Source organism: Chiloscyllium punctatum, chromosome 39 (genome assembly GCF_047496795.1).
Source record: "Chiloscyllium punctatum isolate Juve2018m chromosome 39, sChiPun1.3, whole genome shotgun sequence".
NCBI classification, from domain to species: domain Eukaryota; kingdom Metazoa; phylum Chordata; class Chondrichthyes; order Orectolobiformes; family Hemiscylliidae; genus Chiloscyllium; species Chiloscyllium punctatum.
In genome coordinates, this window is record NC_092777.1 from 23,465,646 (window position 1) to 23,493,449 (window position 27,804).

The 27,804-nt window shown below is 40.3% G+C and overlaps 1 protein-coding gene across 8 annotated transcripts in view; it reads right to left on the minus strand.

Moving 5' to 3' along the window:
• Positions 1–27,804, minus strand: part of LOC140463874 (protein shisa-6-like) — a 519,561-nt gene that overhangs the window by 41,114 nt on the left and 450,643 nt on the right. For 6 of the 8 annotated variants that reach the window (XM_072558312.1, XM_072558311.1, XM_072558309.1 and 3 more), the window contains 2 exons: positions 25,727–25,852; positions 3,236–3,298 (listed from right to left, as the gene is read on the minus strand). In XM_072558312.1, the coding sequence (XP_072414413.1) occupies positions 3,236–3,298; positions 25,727–25,852 (189 nt within the window). The remainder of the gene's footprint in view (positions 1–3,235; positions 3,299–25,726; positions 25,853–27,804) is intronic. The other 2 variants (XM_072558316.1, XM_072558314.1) reach the window with 1 other exon arrangement.

The window sequence follows — 27,804 nt, forward strand, 5'->3', positions numbered from 1 at the left end:
ACCATTTAGAGAATCCAGGTAATATTCTTACTAATGCACTCCACAAATTGTGGATTTGCACCTATTATCCAATACAGTGCAATTGAAAATCTAGGTATTCATTACTGGGCAAAATGTACAATTCCTTCCAACTGATCTGTACCACCCTCTTCTCCTTCTGAACTTTCTGTGTCATGTGTCATTTGGAAAACCTTGTTTTTCAATTTAGTGCAACTTACTGCATAATGATAATTAAGGTCACATCTAAAGCACACGTTAACCATTCCCTGTCATTCCCGGGGTTCATTCTTCTGTTATAGTTTCCCAATACCTGTTGTCCCAGAGGGAACCTGCAAAAAGTTGGCACTAGAAACACGTATATTTTAGAAGGATTCAGTGAATGGAGGGAGGCTGCAATTACAGGCTGCAAGAAGGGAAAGCCAACAGTGAATACAATAGAAGCATCGGCTAAACATGTAAGACAACAGCTCGGTTTTGTGGATTGGTAAAATTAGGTGAATATGTTAAAGGCCAGAAAATGCACTTAGAGTTTGAAAGTAGGTCTAGAAGTGCCTACTGTCCTCGAAAAAGATCATAGACTTGGAAAAGGAACTTTGGAGGACCTTACAGTAGTCCGGAATAAGCGAGGAGTGTGAGTGAAGGTCATGGTTTGACAAGGACAAGAAACATAGAATATGATTGTGATGTCAAAAAAAACAGATGTCCTTCTGATTGAGTTGTATTAGTGGTTATGAACTGATAAGAGGTAATAAATGATGCCAAGTGAAAAATTGTGAAAAGCTGGAAAGAATTTGGTGTATGTAGGGGGTGCCAGATAGGTGATCACTAGCCTTACCACACAGATAAATATGCACAGAAAAAGTGCATCATGACAGAACACATAACTATAAAGCCAGATTATGGAATGAACTGCCAGAGGAGGTGGTAGAGGTTGATTAATTACAACATTTAAAAGGCAACTGGATGGCTATATAAATAGGGAAGGTTTAGAATGACATGGGCCAAATGCTGGCAAATGGGTCTAAATTAATTTAGGATATCTGGTCGGCATGAATGAATTGGGTTGAAGAGTCTGTTTCTGTGATGTACATCTTTATGACTATAGTGGCTCAGGGATTTGAAGAGAGACTTGAGGGGGTCAACTATTAGAATCAATGATTCCACAGTCTGATGATTGGCCTTGGTCTTTTGTCAATATTCCTGGGAATGTAAATCAATTGATAAGAAAACTTTTTTCCAAGTGAAACATTCAAAGGGGAGTCTTTTTGAGCTCCCATAAAGAAGCTAACAATATGAAAAGGAAACTGTAAAAATTAAACAAGTATGTTTATGAGTTGAATAAAACATCAAAGATATGAAACTTCCTATTGCAGCCTGTCCCATTGAAAGCAGATGGTATTTAATCCAAAGTAAACACAGCAGTGTTTTATTAGCATGACAACTAGCAGGCATTTTTATGATGCACATTAATGATTTTTTATGAGGAGATTCTTCATATTTCAAGCAATGTTTGATTGATAAAATTTTAAGTAACATAGATTAAAATTGTTCAGGATCCTTTAAATACATAGAAGAGTTCATCAAGCAGAACAAGACCGGGGTGGCCTTCAATTAACATTCTTTCATACAACAGGTCAATTGAATACAAATAGTTAGGACCAGATCCTCACAGAAAGACGATCGTAACTCAAAAGTGGAAACAAACCAGTTGAGAAGTTTGATTGGCCAATTGAACTGTTTGCGCACTTAGACCAGATCCAAAACCTGTTGGAACTGAATACCATATTAAATGTATTATGATTCTGAGACCAAATACAATATTTTATAAATTGAAATCAGGGAACTATGCACTCAAGATCCAGCCTTTAGTTATGCAGAAGATATTAAGTTAATCATTCTCAGTGATGCTTCATCCAGCAATCATCTAGATAGAAATTCCACAGGAAAATTAATCTTATTCTTAGTGGGAAAGAATAATCAGTTGTCCATTTATCAGAAAAGCCAAGAATACAAAAAAGATGGTTAAATGAGGAGTTAAACGATAAGTAAAAGTAAAGGAAATGGGTGTGTACCAGTCTAATATTCTGAAGGGAACCTTACTTAACTGTTCATTGGAATGAAAAAATGCCCATTGAATATTATATGGGAAATCATTCTATTCGGAACAATGTTCATTGGACAAAGGGTGATGCAGAGAAAAGTTTAATAATTGACCTTACTAATTTGAAGGAAACGTTACAAAGAAAAGAGAGTTCTAAAAGAAAATGGGCTGAAACAAGTCACCAAATGTTCCTTTATTTCACAAAGTGAAATACTTGCTTAAAGAAATTATTAGATGTCTTCAAAGAGAGATGTCTTGCATTCTGATAAGAACATGGAATATTGAGATGAGAATATGGAGTATTGTGTTACAAAAATATGAATATCATTTTTTCTTCAAACGCTTGTAATTTCTTTGACAAGTAAAATACATTTTTGAAGAATGGGGATTATGGGATCAGCTAATGGTTGATAATGTATACCATAGGAGAAAAAACACATTTATTTCTATGGTTAATATTGGAAAGGTTGGCACTAAACATTCGGAAAATTACAATTAATTGCATACTTACGTATATATTGGATGTGGAATGACAGTCATAAGACTGAGATGAGGAAGTCAATAAACTCTGACCACAAAAAGAAATATATGTGTGTATTGATTCCATTCTACCCAACTGGCTTTAAATGTACTAACACTAGCTATTTGTTAGAAAAATATGCTTCTACATTAGAGGCTATTGATTATCTTCTCATTCATTTTATTTATGTAACATGTGCATAAGTGGATGCTAGGTTTTTCTATATTATAGAAGTAACTCTCTTTCAAGTGTGACTCCTTAGCTGTAAAGTACGATGAAACATCTCAAGGATAAATTACTACATCAAAGCAGTTAATTGTTACTTTGTTTAATATTGATGACCTTCACCCAGAGTGAGCATAAAGAAACAAAGGTGACAAGGAGTAACAGTACAATTGCAAACGTAGTGTGTTATCCAACTTTGATATGTATAAATTCTGAGTTTATGTTATGTATTTAAAATAATGTAAAAACAGCCTTAATCTGTTGAATCAGCCAGTTCAGAGAATTTATGTCTGAACATTAACTTGTCATGTTAAAGGGTGAGCAATGAATGAAAAAATGTAATTGAATCAAAGCCCTTTACCTCAACAATGCAAACACTTTATACTTACCATTTGTGGGAGTTCGAGTTGGACTGATCAGTCCTAAATGGTTATAATTGTGTTGATGATTACCTGCAACATAAGGAAACAAGGAGTAAAGCTAAATATAAGCAATTTATATGTCTCCAAACATAATTTTATCTGTGCATGATTGGGAACAAACTTATGCAGCAAAATACAGACTCAATATTTGCACTATCACTGATTTATTGATTTTCGCAATATTGTTGGAATTCACTTGTGATAGGAACAAACAGAAAACAGAGAAAAGTTGCTTTTCCTTCAGTCATCAAGAACAGTTCCCCTTTATGAACTAAGGTTCCTCATTCAAATAAAGATATAGGGCAGATTCTTGTAGCTGGAAGGTTGATAATAGGACTTCCAGTTTGAGAGGAACAATAGAAAGGGTCAATAAGGGAAAGGGCACTTCAATATGGAGGTTTTCTCCCTTCAACATCTTAAACTGTTGTTTACTGTGGGGGTAGGTGGATGGGGGAGACCCTCAGCAGGGTGACCTGTAAATGGTTGTAAACTGGATCATGTAGGGAAGGTACGTACGGTTGCCTGGAGCATGGGTCCCTCACCCTACCAGTCAGCAGACACATACTTTTGTCCCTCAGCAGAGCAGAAACTTGATCGCCAACTGGAAAATTTGAGTTGAACTCCTCTAATGGGGCACTGAGGATTGTATCAGTACTAATTGCTGGGTAATGCCGCTAACCTCAATTCTGTTTTAACAAAAATGTCACATGAGTGGGATAGATCCAGGGTATGACATAACACCCAGAGGTAGATTATTCTAAATCTGGTTGAAGAAGGAGCGTCGCTCCGAAGGCTAGTGTGCTTCCAATTAAACCTATTGGACTATAACCTGGTGTTGTGTGATTTTAACACCCCAGTCCAACACCGGCATCTCTAAATCATGGTTGAAGAATGACGGTGAAAATTGAAAATGTGCAAACTCCAGATCAACTTGGGTGGGAGGGGGGAGGGGAGGAGGGAGAGGGATGGTGAGGAGGCATCATTAGCAATTCATAATCACTTGTAGCTGATCAAAGTAGAATATGTGAGAAATCATTATCATTTAACTGATCTCTATTGTTCAAACTGATTACCATAATAAGCACAGCACAGAATTGAGCAGATTTGTAATTGGAAGCAATGACAACAAGGAATAACATAATTAATAGCAGATTGCAACACACTGGTATCACAACATGAGCAGTTTGAATTTACACAACAAATGCAGCTACAACAATGTCACAGTGTATGGGAACTACATCCCAGACATAATCTTTAATCTAATCACTCAGACAGGGAGGTTTCAGCAGATCATTTAGTTGATATACAGTTGAACACTTTCACTCATCTCCTTTTCTTGCGCTCAGTGACTTGTGTGACAGCTCTACTGCTGCTGCTCTCTAAACAGTTTGACACTATTGATCTTGTTTACTTGCACCAGTAAAATTCGGCTCCTCTCTCCACGTTGTTGAAAAGTCTTATTACTTCACACTGTTATCAAATGTTCTTCCTTTGTTGCAATGTTTTCAATTGAAGATTCACTAAAAGGTGCAGAAGCAATCCTCAACAAGAAGATGAAGCCAGAATGGAAAGAAAACTGAATCAGAGGCATAATCAACATGCCAACTTTCTGACCCTGCACTTGGTTCCAGTAGTGATGTTTGCCTAATGCGTTTCTTCATATGGTAAATCCATTTGCAGCTTAACAAGGTCTGTGAAACATCAGAATAAATACTATTCATCTGTTGGAAGAGATCATGATCATTTTTCAGTTTATGCTGATTTCTGAACTATCAGAGATTACATTCTCAATGTTGAGCCAGAAGGTAATTTATACAAATCCCACTCCAACTGTTACTGGGGTGCTGCATTGTCATGGGCATTGTACTATGAATACGAACAATGCATAAGAACAAGGCTTTTCTTGGGATTATGCACGATGAAGAGGAGGGAAAATGTCTGGAAAATATTCAGGCTAGCATACATTCCTCATTTAATAGGGTCAAAACACATAATTTGGCCATTAATGTCATTGCTGATTGTGGGATTTTGCTATGCTTAATTTGACTGCCATGTTTCCTTATAGTACAATAGTAAGTACACTTCAAATGCAATTGTTAATGAAGTCCTTTAGGTAATGCCAAAATTGTTACACTTACAAAAAATTCAAGTAGAATCATAGAATTTTACAGTACAGAAGAGGACCATTCGATCTATCATGTCTGTGCAGACTCCCAAAATACTACCCAGCTATCTCCTTTTTCATCCTTATTTACTTCTCAATATCTTTTGTCATCTAGGGTATTCTAGCTTTAGATACCCCATATTTATTTCTCATGGCTATGTACCTAGCTTGCACCCTATTCATCTCCCTTTTGAAATTCTCCCATTTTTCACCTATGTTTGTTCTTTCTTAACATCTCAATTTCTTTATATTTCCTTACAAAATGAAGGGTTATGCCTGAAATGTTAATTTTCTTGCTCCTCAGATGCTGTGCCTTTTCCAGTGCCACACTGTATCGATTCTTTCTTTACAAGATTACTGGCAAAATTACTTTTTCACTGTCTTTTTGAAATTGACTCATTTAATTCCTGATAAAGGGCTTTTGCCCGAAACATTAATTTTTCTGCTCCTTGGATGCTGCCTGACCTGCTGTGCTTTTCCAGCACCACTTTAATCTTGACTCTAATCTCCAGCATCTGCAGTCCTCACTTTCGCCTCATTTAATGGATGTCTAACAGTAGTCAGCCATGCTGCTGGGCTAACTTTACACAATAACCAAAATGGTCTACAAAGAACAGTTTCAAAATGTGTTTTTATGAAAGTAATAAAAGAACACATTCAATGATATTTCAGTCAATTGAACACATTGCACTTACATCCATTGATAAGTATTGTGAAGCATCTGTGAGAACCTCTCTCTAAACATTCTGAGGAAGCGTCATTGGACTATGATTTCTCTTCACAGATGCTACCAGACCTGTTGAGCTTTTCCACCAACTTCAGTTTTTGTTTCAAATTTACACCATCAGCAATTCTTTGAGTTTTTATTCCCTCTAAACATACGTTGCCAAAAGACAATTCATGCTCATTTAATATCTATTTCTGCCAAGTCACTTGCTGCCCTCCTTGAAGTACCTCCTCTGTATTTAAACAGTCTCTTTGTAGTACAGAAAGTGAGTATCAGTGAATATTGTTGAACTTTTCCGTTGTATAATCATCAGGACATATGCTAAAATGCAAATTTCAAAAGGAGCAACAATTGGACATAGGGATCTGCATCTTGTCCAAGCACTTCACACTTTTTTAATTAAATAAAAGCTTGGAAGAATACTAGTTTGCTGGAGAACTCTCCATGGCAACCCTTGACTTTTCTGAGTGACTTGCCAACCAGTCAGCTTCTTCTTCCATGCTGTTGGTCCCCTTTGAAATTTGGTTCCTGGCCTGATGAGTGCAATCTCATAGGGGAGTGATTTCTTCTCTTCCATGCAGCAATGTTTCTCCTGCAGATTGAGAGGTTGATAATAACCAGAAAGAAATCCATTGATAAAGCTTGTTAAAACCATTGTAAACTGAAGGCCCAGTACATACCACATTGAATAGGGAATGTAAATATTCCTCCAGTGTTTCTGCAGAACCGTTATACCCCAGATTGAACTCTCTACAGCCTGGTATCATTCCTCTTCTATCTCCCCCTTATTGTCTCCCTTGTCCTCATTCAATGGATTTTGATTATTTCTCTCTGGTGCTGTCCCCTCAGCCAAATGAAAATTCTGCCTTAGGAGTCTTTAACACATCTTTGTCTTATCCCTCTCAGATGGAGTTAACGCAAGATTCAGAAGCTGCGTGACAAAAACTATAAATCATAAATCTTTTATGATGTTTTGCTTGTATGATATTTTCAATGTCATACAAACTCTTGCACAATAATGCCTTAGAATGGAAGACTTAAAACATTAAGAATATTTTACAATTAGTCCCATTTGCAAGAATATTGCAGAAGTGGTCCACGGAAGCAAAAAATGAATCTTCACAATAATGTTCTGGTAAAAATGATTTTTGTTAACAAGGGAGGTCATAAATCGCAACAAAAAAACTAATTGCAGGTACATTTCTGAATCTGACCTCAGGTCATAAATAAAAACGATTGATGGAACATAACCTGAAGTAATTACTGTCTGAATCACATCAGTCATCATTGGTTCTGGGTGAGCACACATATTGGGTTTCCTTGTGTTTGTTTTTTGACTTTTAATATGGAAAGAGAAATCAAAGCATTATTTGCTTTATTTTCTTGTCTGCTAAAAATGTGTGACAACATGCAATTTGCCATAAAGGTGTATTAAATTTTTTAATTGAACAAAGCTAGTTTTATGCTTCTTAATTACTTTGTGATGGTGTCTTTATTGTCGATACATCTTGGATCACCTGACACTTTCTGCTTCATGAAACATTTTCAGAGTCACGAAGTCATAGAGATGTACAGCATGGAAACACACCCTTCAGTCCAATTTGTCCATGCCGGCAAGATATCCTAAAGTAATCTAGTCCCAGTTGCAGAGAGTTGGCCCATATCCCTCTAAACTCTTCCTATTCATATACCCATCCAGGTGCCTTTTAAATACTGTAATTGTACCAGCTTCCACCACTTCCTCTGGCAGCTCATTCCATACATGCACAACCCTCTGTGAGAAAAAGCTGCCCCTTAGGTCCCTTTTAAATTTTTCCCACCTCACCCTAAACCTATGCCTGCTAGCTCTGGACTCTCCCACCCCAGGGAAAATACCTTGTCTACTTATCCTATTCATGCCCCTCATGATTTTATAAACCTCTATACGGTCACCCCTCAGTGTCCAACACTTTAGTTGATTAATTTATTTTTACAATATTTGGTAGGCAGATTAGAATGAAAGTAACAGACCGAATTTATTGAGGGCAGTAAATATATGACCAGATGCTTACAATGGTACAAGGAAGTCATGTTAAAAACCCTGTTACTTGACAATTGGAGTACTTGCTGTTGGAGACAGGTCACATGATGAATGGTCCGTACAGAATTAAAAGTCAGTCACCAGTTAAAACAAAGGTGCAAGCTGTATGGATGAGATCATGGACAGCCTTTGTGCTGTCACTTGAGTCCCTCATAACTGAATCTACAAGTCAAAACTTTGCTGGTTTTAACTAAACATCATATTTGTTCATATTTCTTTTGAGGTCCATCAACCCAGACACCAGCATAAGTTGGGAACTCCCACCCCCTCATGAAATATTGTCTGCAGTTGTTTCTCACACTGTTTTATCACAATAAAGTTGCAGGGTTTGAATGTTGATGAGTAATTGAATGACAGCAAATGACTTCAGAGGCATCCATGCTAAGGTGGACCTTTGTTGTTGAAAGTTTTCCAGAAAAAACAATGGATTGTACACAGAGCATTGTCCGTTTCAGATAAAAGACAGGTCTCCTTTCTACAATACATGAGGAGGGTCCTGTGGCACAATGGGTTGCATCTTTGCCTCTGAGCCAGAAGCTCTGAATACTCAAAGGATGTTCATAACAAGGCCATACAGGTTGTGTGTTAATGTGTAAATTCTTTCAACATATGAAAATGATAGATGGCAAGAGTGGGAGACATTTCTCGTCATTCATGTGATGCAAAGAAAATCAGAAACTCTGTCATCACTATTCATAGTTTCTGGACTAAAATATACATGGAAGAGTGCATGTTGCCACAAGAACTTGGACTCCTTGAGTATTAGTTGACTCTGATGGTTGATCAGCCAATTTGGTCCAACAATATCTATCCTCGTTCTGGTGGAGTGGATTTGGGTCCTGTCTCTTTGCCCTCCATTTTGTGGAGGGTGTGGGACTGTGGATCAGTCCTGCCTTAGAGGAGAGAACTGCTGAAACAATGAGGGCATCACGGTGACATTCTGAGTAACTTTTGATCAATATTACTCAATACTGGAGTGCAAACACATTGAGTTCATGGAATCATGATGTAGATGTGAGGAGCTCTCACATCCATATGAATGCAATCTTGAATACTATGCAATACCACTTTGAAGATATCTCCTCAAATGTTCATTGTGTCAGGAAGAGGTATGAGCACTCAAGGTTTCTGTCAACTTAACTAGTGCATGTGTCTGTACACATGACAGTGCACATTGCAAATCCAAACAGCTAGAAGAATGCACACCTTCTTCCCATCAAATGAAAGACCATGGAGGTTATAAATTATTCCCATTCCAAATGAATTATAGAGGCATAACCTAAAGAAGAGGCTGTTCTCCTTTTCAGTCTGCACTTACTTATCTACACTAGTCCCAGTTACTAGTCACAGACCCACTGTTTGAATGTTACGCCATTTCAAGTGCTCATCCACATACGTTTTAAAAGTTGTGAGTTTTCCTGCCTCTCCTACCACCCAGGCAACGCATTCCAGATTCCTGCTACCCTCTGGGTGAAAATATTTTCTGCAAATTTTCTCTAATCTCCTTTCACCTAATTAAGCCCAGTCATTACTGACCCTTCAACGTAGGGGGACTGTTGTTTCCTCTCCACCTTGTCCCTGCCCCATAATTATATACACTCCGCCAGGTCCACCTAAGCGTTTGCTTCTCTAAAGTAAACAACTTGAGCTGACCCAGGGTCTTTTCAGAATTGAAATGGTTCCAGGTAACATCCTGGTGAATCTCCTTTTGCTCCCTCCATTGCAATCACATCCTTCCAATAATGTGGTGACCAGAGCCATACATGGTACACCAACTGTAGTTGAACTGTAGTAAGCTTCAACATAACCTTCCTGTTTTTATAATCTATGCCATGACTGATAAAGACAAGTGTTTTCTATGACTTTATAACTACCCTATCAACCTGCCTTATCACCTTCAAGGATCTGTGGACAAGCACCCCAAAATCCCTCTGTTCTTCTGAGTTTCCTAATGTCCTGTCATTCATTGAGTACTCCCTTGTCTTGTTACTTCTTACATAGTGCATGACCTCAAATGTTCAAGGGTTAAAGTCCACCTGCCACTGATTTGTCCACCTGACCAAAGCATCTATATCTTCCTATAACCTAAGATCTTCTTCCTCACTATTAGTAACAAGCTAATTGGCATAGGATCAACAAAATTAAAGAGGTAAACACAGGGTTCAAAGATTGGTATGGGAGAAGTGGGTTCAGATTTTCAGGATATGGCACCAGTATTGGGGAAGAAGGGAGATGCTTCGATGGGACAGTCTCCACCTGAATCATGCTGGGACTAGAATCCTGGTGAAATGCATAACTAGAGCTCTGGTTAGGGCTTTAAACTAAATAGTGGATGTGGGGTGGGGTTTCAGTTACGTGGAAAATTATAAAATCAAAGGTAAAGGAGAAGGTAAGATTGCTAGCTAGCGATAGGTTTGATTGTTACCAGAAAATAAAAGGGATGTGCAGATTGTGTGAACATCACATTGTACCAACGAATCACAAAAGTGTAGGGAAATTCAATAATAGAACAAACATTAAGACTTTGTAACTTAATGGATGAAGCATTTGGAATAAGGTAGATAAATTGATGTTGCAAATTGAGGTAAATGAATATAATCTCACAGTGATTACAGAAACATGGTTACAAAGGGATCAAAACTGAGAACTTAATATTCAGGAACATTTGACCTTTCGGAGAGATAGGGGCATGGAAAATATGATGGTGGCAGTATTGTTAATAAGAAATGAAATTAAGAGAATTGTGGGAGATGGTCATGGGTCAGATGATGTACATTTGGATGAAGGTTGTAAACAGCAATAGAATAAAGACATTAGTAGGGACAGTGTACAGACCCCCAAACAATAGCCACTCTGTGGGAAAGGCTATAAATCAACAAATAATAGGAGTATGAGAAATGAAAAGCGCAATTATCATGAGTGACTTTAATCTTCTTGTCAATGAGGTTAATCAAATTCATAGAGTATATTAAGGATAATGTCCCATAGCAATATGTCATGAAGACATCGGGGTGCAGGATATCTTGAATCAAGTAATGGGTAATGAGGCAAGTTTAATAAATAACCTCTGAGCAAAAAAATCTCCTCAGGACTAGTGATCATAATATGATAGAATTTAATATTCAATTCGAGAGTGAGAAACCTGGGTTGGAAACAACTGTGCCTGATGTAAATAAAGGGAATTACAATGAAATTAGGGGAGAGTTAGCTGAAGTGGCCTGCACAGATAGATTAGCAGAAAGGACGGTAAACAAACAGTGGAAGACATTTAAGGGGGTAATACATGTCTCTCAGATAAAAATACATTCCATTAAGGAGGAAAGATTCTAAGAGAGGGAAAACCAACTATGGCTAACCAAGGAAGTTAAGGAGAGCATTAAGTTGAACAAAAAAGCAGATAAGGAAACAATGATAGTCTTGAGGAGTGGTAAAAATTCTGGACAAGTGCCAGAGAATTGGAAAATTGCCAATCTGACACCATTACTCAAAAAGGAAGGAAGCAAAAAGTGGATAACAATAGGCTAATTTTCAAACTTCTTTTGTTCAAAAAGTACTGGACTCAATAGCAGAACATTTGGAAAGTCATAATCTAAACAAGCAGAGTCAGCATGGCTTCATGAAAGGAAAATCATGTCTGACTAATTTATTAGAGTTTTTTTTTGAGGAAGTCTCAACCGGAGTTGATTGAGTGGATATGTTTTAATTGGATTTCCAAAAAGCATTCAACAAGGTATATCACAAAAGGGGTAAGTCATAAAACAAGAGCCTATAATGACGGAGGTAGTATATTGGTGTGGATAGAGACTTAACTAATGGGAAGTAAACAGTGAGTGGATACATGAATGTACTGTAGCCAAATTTGAAGATGGTACAAAAATAGATGGAAAGGCAAGTTTCGAGAGGGATATAAACTAAGAGATATTGCTAGGTTCAGTAAGTGGGAAAATGTTGGCAAATGGAGTATAATATGGGGAAATTTGAAGCTATTCAGCTTGGAAGGGAGAATAATAGGACAGAAAATTATTTAAATAAAGAAAAATGGCAGCAAGCTGCAACATAATCGGATTTGGGAGTACTTGTACACAAAGCCCAGCCCTAGTCGGTAATCAGGAAGGCTAATGCAATGTTGGTCCTTTTCTCGGGGGTTGGAGTATGAGGGTAGGGAATTCTGCAGCTTTCCAAGGCACTGATGAGACTACATGTGGAGAACTGTGAGCAGTTTTGGTCCCCTTAAAGAAGGACATTGTTTCATTGGAGGCAGTTCAGAAAAGGTTAATTAGGCCGATCCCTGGTATGGCAGGATAGTCTAATGACAAAATACTAAACAGGTTGGGACAAAAATACCGTGCAAGAACTGGAACAAACACTATATTGGATAAACAGGCAGAATACTAGCCACCAGGATACATGAACACCAACTAGCCACAAAACGACATGACCCTCTCTCACTAGTATCTTTACATACAGATAAGGAGGGACAACACATCCATCCTAGGACAAGCCAAACAGAGACATGCACAAGAATTCCTAGAAGCATGGCATTCCATCTGGAACTCTATCAACAAACACAATGACCACCTCCTGAGAAAAAGAACAGGAAATGACATCACCACCCCAAAGAAACCCAAACATATAAATAGAAAGCAGGAATCATCAGCAGTGCTTGCCCAGACACCCACTGAAGATGTTACTTAGTAGGGGACAAAACATCTGGAAATGAACCTTCTATCTCAGTGAGCAAACCTACATCCAGAGATTGGGACTGTCTCTGGAATTTCGAAGAATGAGAGGTGAACGCACTGAAACATATAGGATTCTTAGGGGGCTTGGCAGGGTAAATGCTGGAAGCATGATTCCCCTCATGGGAAGTATATGAGCAGAGGGCATAGTCTCAGAATAAAGGGGTGCTAGTTTAAGACTGATGTTTGTGGGATTGGGGGGGCGGTATTGGTTAGACGGGGTTGGGGGGATGGTGTCAGATGGGTTTGAGGGGACGGTGTTGGGGGGGGGGGGCACAGTGTAGGACGGTATTTGTGAATCTTTGGAACCCCTTGCCACAGAGAGCTGTCGGGGCAGAGTCCTTGTGCATGTTTATTACTGAGATGTACAGGCTCATGATCAGTAGGGGAATCAAGGGATACAGAGAACACACAGGAAAGTGGATGTGAGGAATGTTGGATCAGCCATGGTGCTATTGAAGGCTCAAAGGGCCGAATGGCCTACTCCTGTTCCTATTTCATATCCTTAAACACTTAGCAAGTCCTTGTGCCATCTGCAAACTTTTATTATTCCTCAATTTCCCATAATTTCATTTATATAATTTATATACCTCCAGTTACACAAACAGCCTCCTACCTCTAAGCCAACTTTGGATCGATCTTGCCAAGTTACGCAGGATCCCATATGCTTTTACCTTCTTTATCATTCTCCCATGTGGGCCCTTGTCAAAGGCTTTGCAGAAATCGATATGAATTATATTAATCATACTTACCTCATCTACACACCTGGTCACTTGGAACAATTCAGTGAAATCTGTTAGGTGTGACCACCCTCTCACAAAGCCATACTAATTATTCTTGATCAAACATTACCTTTCCTAGGAAGATTAGTTCTTTCCTTTAGAACTCTCTCAAATAGTTTCCCTTTTGGGGTCTTATTGATGTGAGACTCTCTGGTCTGTAAATCCCTGGTTTATCCCAATTACCCTTCTTGAAAAGTTGAATCACATTAGCTGTCCTCCAGTTCTGGCCAGACAGGAATAAACAATTTGGGTCAGAACTACTGTGCATTTCTCCCTCACCTCTTAGAGCAACCTGGGATATATCATCTGGGCCTGGGGGTATTTCCACTTTCAAGCCTGCAAAACCTCCATGTTAATCTGCTCAAGAATCTCACAGTCCCTCTCACCAAATTCTGTAACTACATTGTCCTTCTCCTGGGTGAGGATAGAGGTAAGCACTGGTCAACACCCCCCCACCCCCCACCCCCTCCCCCACACACACACACCCCACCCAAAAGGTCCTCCACACACAGACTGCTCTCTTGGTCACTAATTGGTCTTACTTTTTCTCTAGTTATCCACCTTCCTTTAATATACTTGTAGAATATCGTGGGATTCTGTCTAATTTTACCCATCTGTCTTTTTTCATTGCCACCTCTTTGCTCTCCAAATGTTTCTTAACATCTCCCCCGGCACTTTTTCATACTCCATAATAGCCTCTTGGTTTGCTCCCTTGCACCTGCTAAGAGCCTCTCTTTTCCTTCTGATCCAGGCTTGAATATTCCCTGACAGGGTTCTCTGGAGGGAAGGAAGAGGGCTTTAGAAAGCCACACCACTACCTTTCAGTCTCCCCACAATACCTATCCTATAAGAGGTAAAAGAGAAAAATCTACCTTCTTGATGTTGGATCTTTGAGTAGGAGGCATTGGTCCATAGTCTTTAGAATCCAGAAACTACTGGATTCTAATTGGCCAACAACTTCACTTTTGAAGCCTGCAATTGGCCAAGGTAATTGCCAAAGCAGACCAATCAGCTCCTAACAAGCTGACTGCTGTGGAGTTGGTTGAGTTTTTTCAAAGGTGGAAGTTGTGAGTTAGTAATCACCTAATACACCTACTTAATCTCAGAAAGAAAGGGTCCTGGCCACAATTTCTAAATTTGCAGATAACATCAGGTTATAGGAGTTGGGTTTTTGATGGTTAGAAAGCTGGTGTGGAGAATGCTCATTTGTGAAAACTGCAACAAATTAAAAGAAAACATTAGCAATTGTTAATTGGCATATACTTAACAAATTATTTCAACACAGTACTATATTTTAATATCTCATTACTCAAAAAAAAAGAGATTTTAAACAGGATAAAGGAGCAAAGGTATCTGGGAGTGCAATCCCATGAACGGCTCAGAAAAGGGATGTAGGTTCATAAGGCCAGCCAAAAACAAAACAAGTATTAGAGCACATAAAACTAAAATGTAGAGAAGTCATCCTAAAATTTTATAGCAGCTTGGCTTTGGCTATACACAGCTGGAGTATTCTGTAGCAAACAGCCAAATCAGAAATTAAGCTCTTCACCTACAGAATAGCTGGGGTGTGGAACTCACTAACACAGGGAATAGCTTGAGGAAAATTTGTTGATGTATTCAAAGTTAAACTGGATAAGTTTATGTAAGAGAAGATAATAAAGGATTAATGAAGATTAAATTAGATGAGAGAGGATAGGACGAGCTTGAATGGAGCACAAGTTCTGGCAGGTCTAATTGAACTGAATGGTCCGTATCAAAACTGTAGAATCGATGTAATTCTATGTTAATATCTCACTTGTGATTTTTGAGATACATGAGCCTCACAGCAGGAGAAGCCCATATGGCCCTTCGGGTCTACTTCATCATTTGATAAGATCATGGCTGACCTGATTATGGTCTCAACTCCATGTTCCTGTCTGATGCCCTGAAACTCTTGATTTTCTTGTTGATCAAAAACCAATCTGACTTAGACTTGAATATTTTGAACCATGTGGCCTCCAATGCACTCTAGTAAAGAGAATTCCACAGATTAATCAGCCTTTAGGGAAAACAGAATCCTGATTTCAGTCTTAAATTGGAAGCTCAGAATTTTTAAAGTGGGTGCCCTTTCTCCAGGGTAAATTCCTCTCGGCATACATCACAACAAGTCCTCTCGGGATCTTACTTGTTTTAATAAAATTGCCTCTTACTGTTCAAAATGCCAATGGGTATCAGTCCAAATTACTCAACCCTTCCTCATAAAACAACCCTATATCCCAGGCATCAGTTCAGTAAATATTCTCTGAAATGTTTCAAATGCAATTTTATCTTTGCTTCAGAAAAGAAACATTTTTCACACAATACTTCAGATACAGTCTCACCCAGGTCCTATATGGTTGCAGCAACACTTCCTATTTTATATTCGATTCCCCTTGTAATAAGCACCAAGGTTCCATTTGCCTTCTCCAATCACCTGTTTCACAACATTGTTTTTGTGTGATCCATGTGCCAGGACATCCAAATCCCTTCAAGCATGGAGTTCTATAGTCTCTCTCCATTCAAATAAATATACCATCTTTTTCTTCTTCTTGACAAAGTTTACAAGTTTACATTTCCCCACATCTATCTGCAAAGTCTTTGCCAACTCACTTAGCCAATCTGAATTGTTTTGGTTTTGAATCCATAAGACTCCAAATGCCCTCTTGCAAATGAGGGCACCTATCTTTGTGCCATCAGTAAAATTAGTTGTCATACTTTGGTCCTACATCCAAGTTGTTGATTCAATTTGTAAATTGTTGAGGCCCCAGCACATATCGTTGTGGTACTCTACTCATAACAGTTGCCATTTATCCCTAGTCTCTGCTTCCTGTTAATTAATCAAACTTCTATCTATGTCAATATGTTGCAACTCACAATTGATCTCTTATGTTGTCACCTTTGGTGGGGCATCTTACCATTTTGGAAATCCAACCATCACAACTACATGCTTCCCTTTATACACTTTGCTTGTTAATTCCTTAAAGAATGCTAAGATATTAATGAAACATGATTTCCATTTCCATAAAGCCATGTTGACTTTGCCTGATTGTATTATAATTTGCTCTATATTCACTATTATTTCCTTTAAAATAGATTCTAGCATTTTTAATATGACAGATGTCAGCATAACTGGCTTACAGGTTTTTTGCATTGTGTGTCCCTCTGTTCTCGAATAGACAAATTACATTAATCATTTTCTAATCTGTTGAATCCCTTCCAGAATCAGGAAAAGTTTCAAAAATTACAATCAATTACTTCTTTTCCTGGGACCTACAATGAAAGCTATCGGATGCAGTGGACCTGTTAACTTTTAGAACTAATCTTTTTCTTTGTATCTTTTCCCTAATGATCGTGATTATTTAACTTCCTTCCTCTCTGGTGCTTCTTTATTTTCAAATTATAGAATCATAGAATCCCTACAGTGTTGAAACAGGCCATTTGGCCCATTGAGTCCACACTGCCTCTCCAAAAAGCATCCCACCCAGATCCAGGCCCCACCTATACCTGTAACCCTGCATTTCCCATGACTAACCCATCCAAACTACACATCCCTGAACACAATGGGCAATTTAGCATGGTCATTCCTCCTAATCTGCACAACTCTGGTCTGTGAGAGGAAACTGGAGCACCAAAAGGAAACGCACGCAGACACGAGAAGAATGCGCAAACTCCGCACATACAGTCTGCCGAGGGTGGAATTGAATCCAAGTCCCTGGTGCTGTGAGGTGGCAGTGCTAACCATGGAGCACCATATACAACAAAACCAGATTCAACAGTTCTGCACTTTTTTTTTCTTTTTTAAAACATTCATTAAAAATACTTTTGCTATCTGTTTTTATTTTGCTAGATAGCTTTCTCTTAAACTCCAATTTGCCCTTTTTATGAGTCATGCTTTGCTGGTTTCTGAATGACTACTAATCTTTATACTATTGCATATATTCCTATTTAATTTGATGCCATTTTTAACTTCCTTAGTTAGTAATGGCTAGTGCATTCTTCTCCCAGAATATTTCTGTCTTAATGGAGTACCCATGCTGCAATGAAGGCAAAACAGTTGAATGTCCCCCAAAACCTCATTCTATTGGTGAAATCCTATTATCTAAAACAATAGGAAATGCCACAATGTAAAATATTGGGCAGAAAATGGAATGCATAGAAATGTTCCTTGAGGTAAATAAAATTACTCTTCAATTAGAGTTATCCACGGAGCTTTTGATAATAAGGGAGGAATTTAGAGTGTAGATTTTGATGGCAATGATTTATTGAAATTCTTCATTGTGATCTACACTTTGTGAGGTAAAATTAGTGGACAGAGGAAGGTTGCAGGTGTAGTTATACCAATAGATCTCTCTGCTTTATTCAAGTTCAAGAAATCAAACATTTCTACAAATTCAAATCTTGGGAGATCTTTGATCACATTCATGATCCAGCATAATTACATTTATGCAGTTTTATTTTGCCAGGTTCAATATTTGAGCTTCATGCCTAGTTAGGAATTATCCTGGACAAATTGAGACAATTCATCAATATCTCAATTCTTAGTCGGCAATGTCTGTCAACAATAAATATCTTGAAGACAAAGGTGATAGGAATAACTCTGATGATCAGGTGCAGAAAAATATGGAAATAAAGAACAATATTAGTTTTTATCGTAAATATTGTTCTTCTCTTTCTTTTACCCCTTGAACAACAACTTGGTAGTGATATTGTCCAATACCATTTTCTTACCATCTCACTGTATGCAATTTTGAGATCTAAAGCACTGTCCCACATGTTGCAAACTGACTTGCTATCCCACAAATGAGCCACAGACTGATTCTTAACACTTTCCTACTGAGCTACAGAAATCTGGATTCCACATGGAGTCTTGGAGAATACATGGTATATTCAAAATGGCAGCTGGACACCAGATCTGGAAGTTAATACCTCATGTCTCGTGGAAACTATTTTCACTGGGCAAGAGGGCATCAAGAAAAAAATGTGGCTTCTACGTGTGGGAAATTTGAACTCAGCAGAACCATTTGAACAGAGTGCAGAGTTCAAACAAATCCAATTTCTGCTGGGTTAAGCTTAGGGTTAGGGCATTATCCCACAACATGGAATCTTTTAATGTCAACATGATATCTCTTGAAATACTGAGTACTATATAGAACCGTAAAGTATCAATTTACCCAAATCAGTCCTATAAAAATGATGGGGACATAATTTGCATGTCTTTATAAGATTAAAAGAAAGCATGTTTGATCCGTTTTAATAGCTGTTTGTTGATATTGGACATGAATACCACCATTACACGTGGGGACACCTCCCACCATGTACGTGGCAAGTACTCATGTGACTCAGCCAACGTTGTCTATCTTATACGTTGCAGGCAAGGATGCCCTGAGGCATGGTACATTGGAGAAACCGAGCAAAGGCTATGGCAACGGATGAATGGGCACCGCACAACAATCAACAGACAGGAATGATCTCTCCCAGTTGGTGAACACTTCAGCGGTCCAAGACATTCGACCTCGGACCTTCGGGTGACCATCCTCCAAGGCGGACTTCAGAACAGGCATCAGTGAAAAGTGGCCGAGCAGTGGCTGATAGCTACGTTCTGTACCCAGAGGGTCTCAACTGGGACCTTGGGTTCATGTCACACTACAGGTGACCACCATTGCACTATACACACACACAGATGCTCCTAAACACATACATACACACACGCACTCCTATACACACACATACATACAGACACAAGTATACACAGACAAGCACACACACACTCCTACAGACACACACACTACCACACTCACACATGCATCCTCTCACAGACTTAGACCACTTTCCACTCTCTCTCACAGACACTCACAACCCTTGCAGAGTTACACTGTACTTTGCTCAAAAACTGCATGAATCCATGTAAGACTCTGTAAACTCACTTTTTAGATTAAAATCAGTCTAAACATTATGGCACAGACAGGGAACACAGGGGGCTAACACCTTCAACATACTTACATCCAGAACCTCAATCTGAGCTACAAATCTTCTCAAAGCTCATGAACAAAAGAATTGAATTCCAGGGACAAGGTCAGAGTAACAGTCCTTTAACTCAGTCCTTTAACTTTACAATCAGTCCTCAGCAGAGGCCTCACCTTCATCCCCTTACACTCCCGGATCAATGGGTTCGACACGCGGCTAGATATCGAGTATTTCTTCTGCTGCCTTCGCCTCTGCGCCTACTTCTTCAACAAGGATTCTCGCCCACCCTTTCACGACCTCTTCTCCCGCCTCCAACACACCCCATCCACCTGGAGACCCATTGCTGGCCTCTTACCTGCCCTCGATCTCTTCATATCCAACTGCTGCCACGACATTGACCGCCTCAACCTCTCCACCCCTCTCACCCACTCCAACCTCTCACCCTCACAACACGCAGCTCTCCACTCCCTCCGCTCCAACCCCAACCTCACCATCAAACTGGCAGACAAGGGAGGCGCAGTGGTAGTTTGGCGCACCGATCTTTACACTGCTGAAGCTAGACGCCAACTCGTGGACACCTCCTCCTACTGCCCCCTTGACCATGACCCCACCTCACACCACCAAACCATCATCTCCCAGACCATCCATAACCTCATCACCTCAGGAGATCTCCCATCCACTGCCTTCAACCTCATAGTCCCACAACCCTGTACCGCCATTTCTACCTCCTACCCAAAATCCACAAACCCGACTGCCCCGGCCAATCCATTGTCTCAGCCTGCTCCTGCCCCACCGAACTCATCTCTGCATACCTCAACACGGTCCTGTCCCCCTTAGTCCAAGAACTCCCCACCTACATTCGGGACACCACCCACGCCCTCGACCTCCTCCATGATTTTCGCTTCCCCGGCCCCCAACGCCTTATCTTCACGATGGACATCCAGTCCCTATATACTTCCATCCCCCATCACGAAGGCCTCCAAGCCCTCCGCTTCTTGCTCTCCCCCCGACCCAACCAGTACCCTTCCACTGACACCCTCCTTCGACTGACTGAACTGGTCCTCAGTCTTAACAATTTCTCCTTCCAATCGTCCCACTTTCTCCAAACCAAAGGAGTAGCCATGGGCACCCGCATGGGCACCAGCTATGCCTGTCTCTTCGTAGGATATGTGGAACAATCCATCTTCCACAGCTACATTGGCACCACCACCACCCTTTTCCTCTGCTATATCGATGATTGTATTGGCGCTACCTCGTGCTCCCACGAGGAGGTTGAAAAGTTCATCCGCCTTACTAACACCTTCCACCCCAACCTCAAATTTACCTGGACCGTCTCAGACTCCTCCCTCCCCTTCCTAGACCTCTCCATTTCTATCTTGGGCGACCAACTCAACACAGACATTTCCTACAAACTGACCGACTCCCACAGCTACCTAGATTACACCTCCTCCCACCCTGTCCCCTGTAAAAACGCCATCCCATATTCCCAATTCCTTCGCCTCCGCCGCATCTGCTCCCAGGAGGACCAATTCCACTACCGAACAACTCAAATGGCCTCCTCCTTCAAAGACCGCAATTTCCCCTCAGATGTGGTCGACAACACTCTCCACCGCATCTCCTCCACTTCCCGCACCTCTGCCCTTGAACCCCACCTCTCCAATTGCTACCAGGACAGAACCCAACTGGTCCTCACCTTCCACCCCACAACCTCCGGATACATCCTATCATCCTCTGTCATTTCCGCCACCTTCAGACAGACCCCATCACCAGGGATATATTTCTCTCTCCACCCCTATCAGCATTCAGGAGAGACCACTCCCTCCGCGACTCCCTCGTCAGGTCCACACCCCCCATCAACCCAACCTCCACTCCCGGCACCTTCCCCTGCAGCCGCAAGAAGTGCAAAACTTGCGCCCTCACCTCCCCCCTCACCTCCCTCCAAGGCCCCAATGGATCCTTCTATAACCGTCGCAAATTCACCTGCACCTCCACACACATCATTTACTGTATCCGCTGCACCCGATATGGTCTCCTCTCCATTGGGGAGACAGGCTGCCTACTTGCGGAATGTTTCAGGGAACACCTCTGGGACATCCACACCAACCAACCAAACCGCCCCGTGGCTGAACACTTTAGCTCCCCCTCCCACTCCGCCAATGACATGCAGGTCCTTGGCCTCCTCCATCACCAGACCCTGGCCACACGATGCCTGGAGGAAGAGCGCCTCATCTTCCGCCTAGGAACCCTCCAACCACACGGGATGAATGTAGATTTCTCCAGCTTCCTCATTTCCCCTCCCTCCACCTTAACTCAGTCCCAACCCTCGGATTCAGCACCGCCCTCTTGACCTGCAAGCTTCTTCCCGACCTCTCCGCCCCCACCCCCTCTCTGGCCTATCACCCTCACCCTCACCTCCTTCCACCTATCGTATTCCCACCACCCCTCCCCCTTATCTTTTATCTCAGCCCGCTTGGCACACCAGCCTCAATCCTGAAGAAGGGCTTATGCCCAAAACGCCGATTCTCCTGCTCCTCAGATGCTGCCTGGCCTGCTGTATTTTTCCAGCACCACATTTTTCAACTCTTTAACTTAAGGCAGCATTCGATCAAATATGGCATCAAGGGAGCTCTGGCAAAACTGGAATGAATGGTAATGGGGAACAAGCTCTCCCTTAGTTGGAGTCATACCTGAAGATGAGTGTGGTTGCTGTAGGTCAGTCATTCCAGTTTCAGGCCATCTCTGCAGGAGTTCCTCAGCGTAGTGTTCTAAGCTCAAACATCATTAGTTGCTTTTTTAATGACCTTCTCCACATCATTCAGTCAGAAGTATGGATGCTCACCGATACTTGCACAATGTTCACCACCATTCATGGTTCTGTACATACCAAAGCAGTCCATGTTCAAGTACAACAAAACCTGGACAATATCCAGACTTGGGCTGATAAGTGTCATGCCACTCAAATGCCAGACAATAACCATCTGCAATAAGCCATATTCTAACCACCACCCCTTGACATGTTACCTTCACCGAATGCCCCACTATCAATATCCTAAGGTATTACCATTGACCAGAAATTCAATTGGACTTGCAAATAAATACAGTGGTTGCAAGAGCTGATCAGAAGCTCAGAATACTGCGGTGAGTATCTCACCTCCTGACTCCCCAAAGCCAGTCCCTCATCTACAAGGCACAAATCACAAGTATGATGGAATATTCCCCATTTGCCTGGACGAACACAAATTCAAGAACAACATACAGGATGAATCAGTCCGCTTGACAATCACAACCACAAATGCTCCTTCCAATGCTCAGTAGCAGCAGTGTGTAGTATCTACAAGATGCACTGAAGAAATTCAGCAAATATCCTTAGGCAACACCTTCCAGACCCATGACCACTTCCACTTATAAGGCCAAGAATAGCAGATATATGGGAACATCAGCCCCTGCAAGTTACCATCCAAGCTACTCATCCTCCTGATTTGAAATATATCGCTGTTCCTTCACTGTCACTGGTTCAAAATCCTAGAATTTCCTCCCTAAGATCAACCTATATGAAATAGACTGCAGCAGTTCAAGGAGGCAGCTCACCACCTTGTCAAGGGCAACAAGGGATGGACAATAAATGCTGATCCAGCCAGCAATGTCCACACTCCACAAGTGAACAATGATAAAGTTGCATAGAGCAAAGAAGCCCTTTGAAACAGACTGCTTTGGTCCTTGAAGCTCCTAGAGCCATGTGATGGTAGACCCTCATGAGTTCACCCACTCTGCCCAAACCATCATTTGGGACACTTTTCCTGACATGGGTGCAATGAGCTGAGAGACTTCCGAGCACTGTACATCCAATTTGGAGTGAATGTCCAAGCCTGAATTTCGAACAGCTCCATAAGGCTAGTTTCATTCTCTGATGCACCAGACTATTGTGTCATCCTGGGCCTAGAAGAAGATGATTTCAAAATGAAACATGAAGAGATAAAATATTATAACTTACCATTCAAACAATTCTCTTTTATGCTGTGCAGTATTGAACAGAGATATCTTTAATCTAAATTTATGATAGTTTGTTATATTTGCACCACAAATGTAAATGTCAACGAAACATAAACTTCATAGGGATAATTTTCTGACTACTGCCAACCTTACCATGCAGAAGCAGGCCATTCAGCCAATATCTATCTCTCTAACCTTGCATTTTTCATCTCTAAACCTGCACATCTTTGGACTGTGGGAGGAAACCCACAAAGACATGGATTGAACATGCAAATTCCATACAGACAGTTCCCGAGGGTGGGATTGAACTCACGTCTCTGGTACTGTGAGGCAGTAGTGCTAACCACCGAGCCACTATGTTGCTCACGCCCGATTCTGATTTCCTATTGCAAACTTCTCTGATTCAGACTCAATACAATACCAATAGCAATCTAGTTTGCAACCTGTGATTAACTATGGACTGGTATCCATTTGGAGAAGAGTCAAAACTCCAGTAGACTTATCCAACTGATTGATTTCGGCCACAAATAACTCCAGGTAGGCAGATCATGAAAACAAAAGGATAGAGTGTAAACACACTGTTTTTCTCAAATGATTTCCTTTGGAAACTTCAGATGCAAGTTTTATTTTTTTCTAGTACCAGATTGGAATACTTTATTTTCAGAGAATGCTATTTATTGGCAAATGTGAAATCATTAAGTGTCTATGAATGACAGCTCAGAATAAAGTGGTTGGCATGGTGGCTCAGTGGCCAGCACTGCTGCCTCATGATGCCAGCAACCTTGGTTTAGGTCCACCCTTAGATGGAGTTTGCACATTCTCCCTGTGTCTGCATGGGTTTCTTCTGGGGGTTCTGGTTTCCTTCCATAATCCAAAGATGTGCAAGTTGGGTGGTTTGGCCAGATTAAATTGTCCATAGTGTCCAGGGATGTGCAGGCTTACTGAAATAGCCATGGGAATTGCAAAGTGTAGAGTAGTAGGATGGGTCTCGGTGGGATGCTCTTTAAAGGGTTGGTGTGGGCTGAATGGCCTGCTTCCACAATATAATGATTCTATATTTTTCAAAAACAGGTTAAAACTTGTAAAACACTGTTACATCTCTAAGTATTGATGCATTTGACCCTTTTTATCTGTAAATGTAAACTGTGGGTTTGTTACTACAGCCTTGATATTCCTGTTCGTGACAATATGCTATGAATATTTCATCTGAGCAACAACAGAAAGTCAATACAACACATCACTATCAGCAGCTGGTCACCTAATGTATGTGCATTCTTCACATGCACAAAAGCTCTGCTCTTTTCACATACCAGGCAAGCGTTTGGAGAACTTTCTTGAAGATTCCATGCAGGCGCAAATATAATAGATATATCTTCATTAAAGTTTTAAGCTGCACTAACAAAGCATCATACTTGACATAAGCATGTGAAAAGGTGACTTAGTCTGTTGCTCATTACATTTTTGTGAAGCTGCTAAAAAGGAGCCATCCAACATTTTGCAAGCTCACCTGAAAACATTTTACTGAGAGAGATGAAAATGAAAAATTTACAGATAAATGCTATAGATCTGATTTAAATGGATCTGTTAAATCATTAGTTTTGATTGTAAGCTGTAGGATGATTAAGTAACAATGTTTAATACCTTTTCTTGAAATTACTGTTATTAATTTTAGCTAAGGTGCTGACTGATTAATTTCAAATGAGTTAAAATTAAAATGTAAAATGCAGTTGAACACATTAATCTTTTTCCATGTTATTATTGCATGGTGTATTCTATGAGGCTTTTTGAATTCAATTCTTAGATTGCTGCAGTTTAAGGTATGTTTATGCTTTTATTAGAATTGTTCAGTGACAGAGTTTAAATGTGTATTGTGTGCTTGAGAAATGGGGTTAAATATTCATGGCATCCTCCTGCATTTGGAACATTGTTCCGGGTAATGGGTAATGTGGGAAGGAAGGGAGGTCAGGGCATGGAAGTTGAGAAATTTGACATACCAAGGGATCCAAGTTCTCTGTATCTTTGGGGAAACCTCTGAACGTTTTTGGCCTCCCAGTCCAGATATGCAATTTGTTCCTTATGGCTTGTTGGTTTGGAATATTGGAAAGGATCTCTGAAACAGTCTAGAAAAAAGGAAAAGGAGTGGAGTCAATTCTGCCCGTCATGAAAGACTGGCCTACATATCAACAGAAAAAGGGCACTGAGTTAGAATCAAACCTTTGGTTTGAAAAGTCATCACTTGGACACACTAATTTCTTTTGCTTCCCTACACCTTTCAAGTACACGTGCAAGTTGACCTCCCATTTCCCTGATGGACGGTGAGTGAGCACCTCTTTTTCCTTGATGAGATTATCATACAGTTGACTCGTACTTTGCATGAGAACACTTACTGGTTCCATTATTAATCAGTCAAGAGACAGGCCACATGCCTGTCACCGTACTTTGTGATGTGTTTTTGCACATTTATACTTTGAGATAACAGTAAATTATATGACCAATGAGCGCCATTTTATTCTGTGCATGTAATTGACTGCTAAAAAAGTCATATTTACATATCTGAGTAGCAAGGAAATAATTCCATAAGTAAATTATAACCGAACTGAGCAAGTTGAAGTAACAGGTATACTGACATGATGATATCAATACCAATGCATTCAGTTCCTTCAACAGGGATTATCATTTTAAACAATTATGATCTTTGTATAGCCATTAAATCTACATTTTTTTCCCAGCATCAGATATGCTTGTTCAATATTTGGTGAACATTTTTCTTGTGCAGCACCAGTTTGCCATTTTGCATTTTTATTTCCAAGATGGATTTGGATGGTGTCTGTTGCCAGAGTGACCACAATCTTTATAACCGTGAATGGTCTAAATAAAACAAGAATTGGAAGAGGCATGGGCGGGTGGGAGGACAACAATAGTGTGTGATTTTTCTCATCAATTCTGTTGATGGGTTTGTGGATAAGGTTTAAAAAAGGCTGTTAAGTTCAGCACTGATCTTACAGAATGGTAGAGTCAGCTATTCGTGTTGCTATTTCTTATGCTAATACGATGAAACATATTGTCCAGCTCATACCAAAGGCCTGAGACTTTTCATACGGCATTCACTTTATTAAAGTTCCAGGGCATCCAATTCCAGAATATGTCACAGACTGTATGATTTAATTTCATGATGTTTGTATTAGGCTTAATCTCTTGCCTTTTGTTCATTTTAAATGGACATACAAGCAGCTCTGTTGATCTGAGGCCTCTTAAAGGGGAAGAAGCTTTGAACTACAGTTCTTCCAAGATTTATACCATGTTTCTGGAACTGTCATATTTCTTTTAATGATTTAATAATTCTTACTTTTTTACTTGCAGCAGCTACTTTGGGACTTTTTTTGGGACTTAATGCCATTGCTCCATAAACTCTGTTTTTCAAGCCAGTGCCAAGGATGAACTACTGCTGATACAAACTTCAGACTCAGGAGATCCATGTCAGAACCTTGTTGTCCGCAGTCATCATAAATCTTCTCAATGAAACTGAAGGTCTCCATTATCATAAACTCATCCTGTACTGGCTGGTTGTAAACTGAAATGCCCAGCAGTTGATGAATGCCTCCATCAGCAGAAAGATTAATCTCATCTCCCTTCCCACTAAAACTGTCCAACTTCATGACACTGCAGCATATGATAAACTTTGTATGTTCCTGATGTTGGCCTTGTAGATACCTGACTTACAGATCTCTGCTACTCTTGTGCCAGCACCAGGATGTTTCTCACCACTCTTGCCTTAACTAGCCCCAGTCTCTCAACCTCAAAAAGTACCTCCTCTTGGGATGGGTGTGGGCTGTGATGGTAACTTGTAAAGTAGGTGTTTTATGCTGCTGCCTTGTTCTGAGGCTTTCAGGAACAAATGTTTCAAGCCTACAAATAGACAAAAGGTAGAAATGTTAGAATACCAAGCACTACTCACACCTTCATGTGGGAAAGGATCATGGAGGTAATGCCTGATGGATGTATTGTAGTTCTTTGTGGAGATAATGAGCAAATTAGATAAAGGAGAGCCAGCAGATGTGACCTATTTGGATTT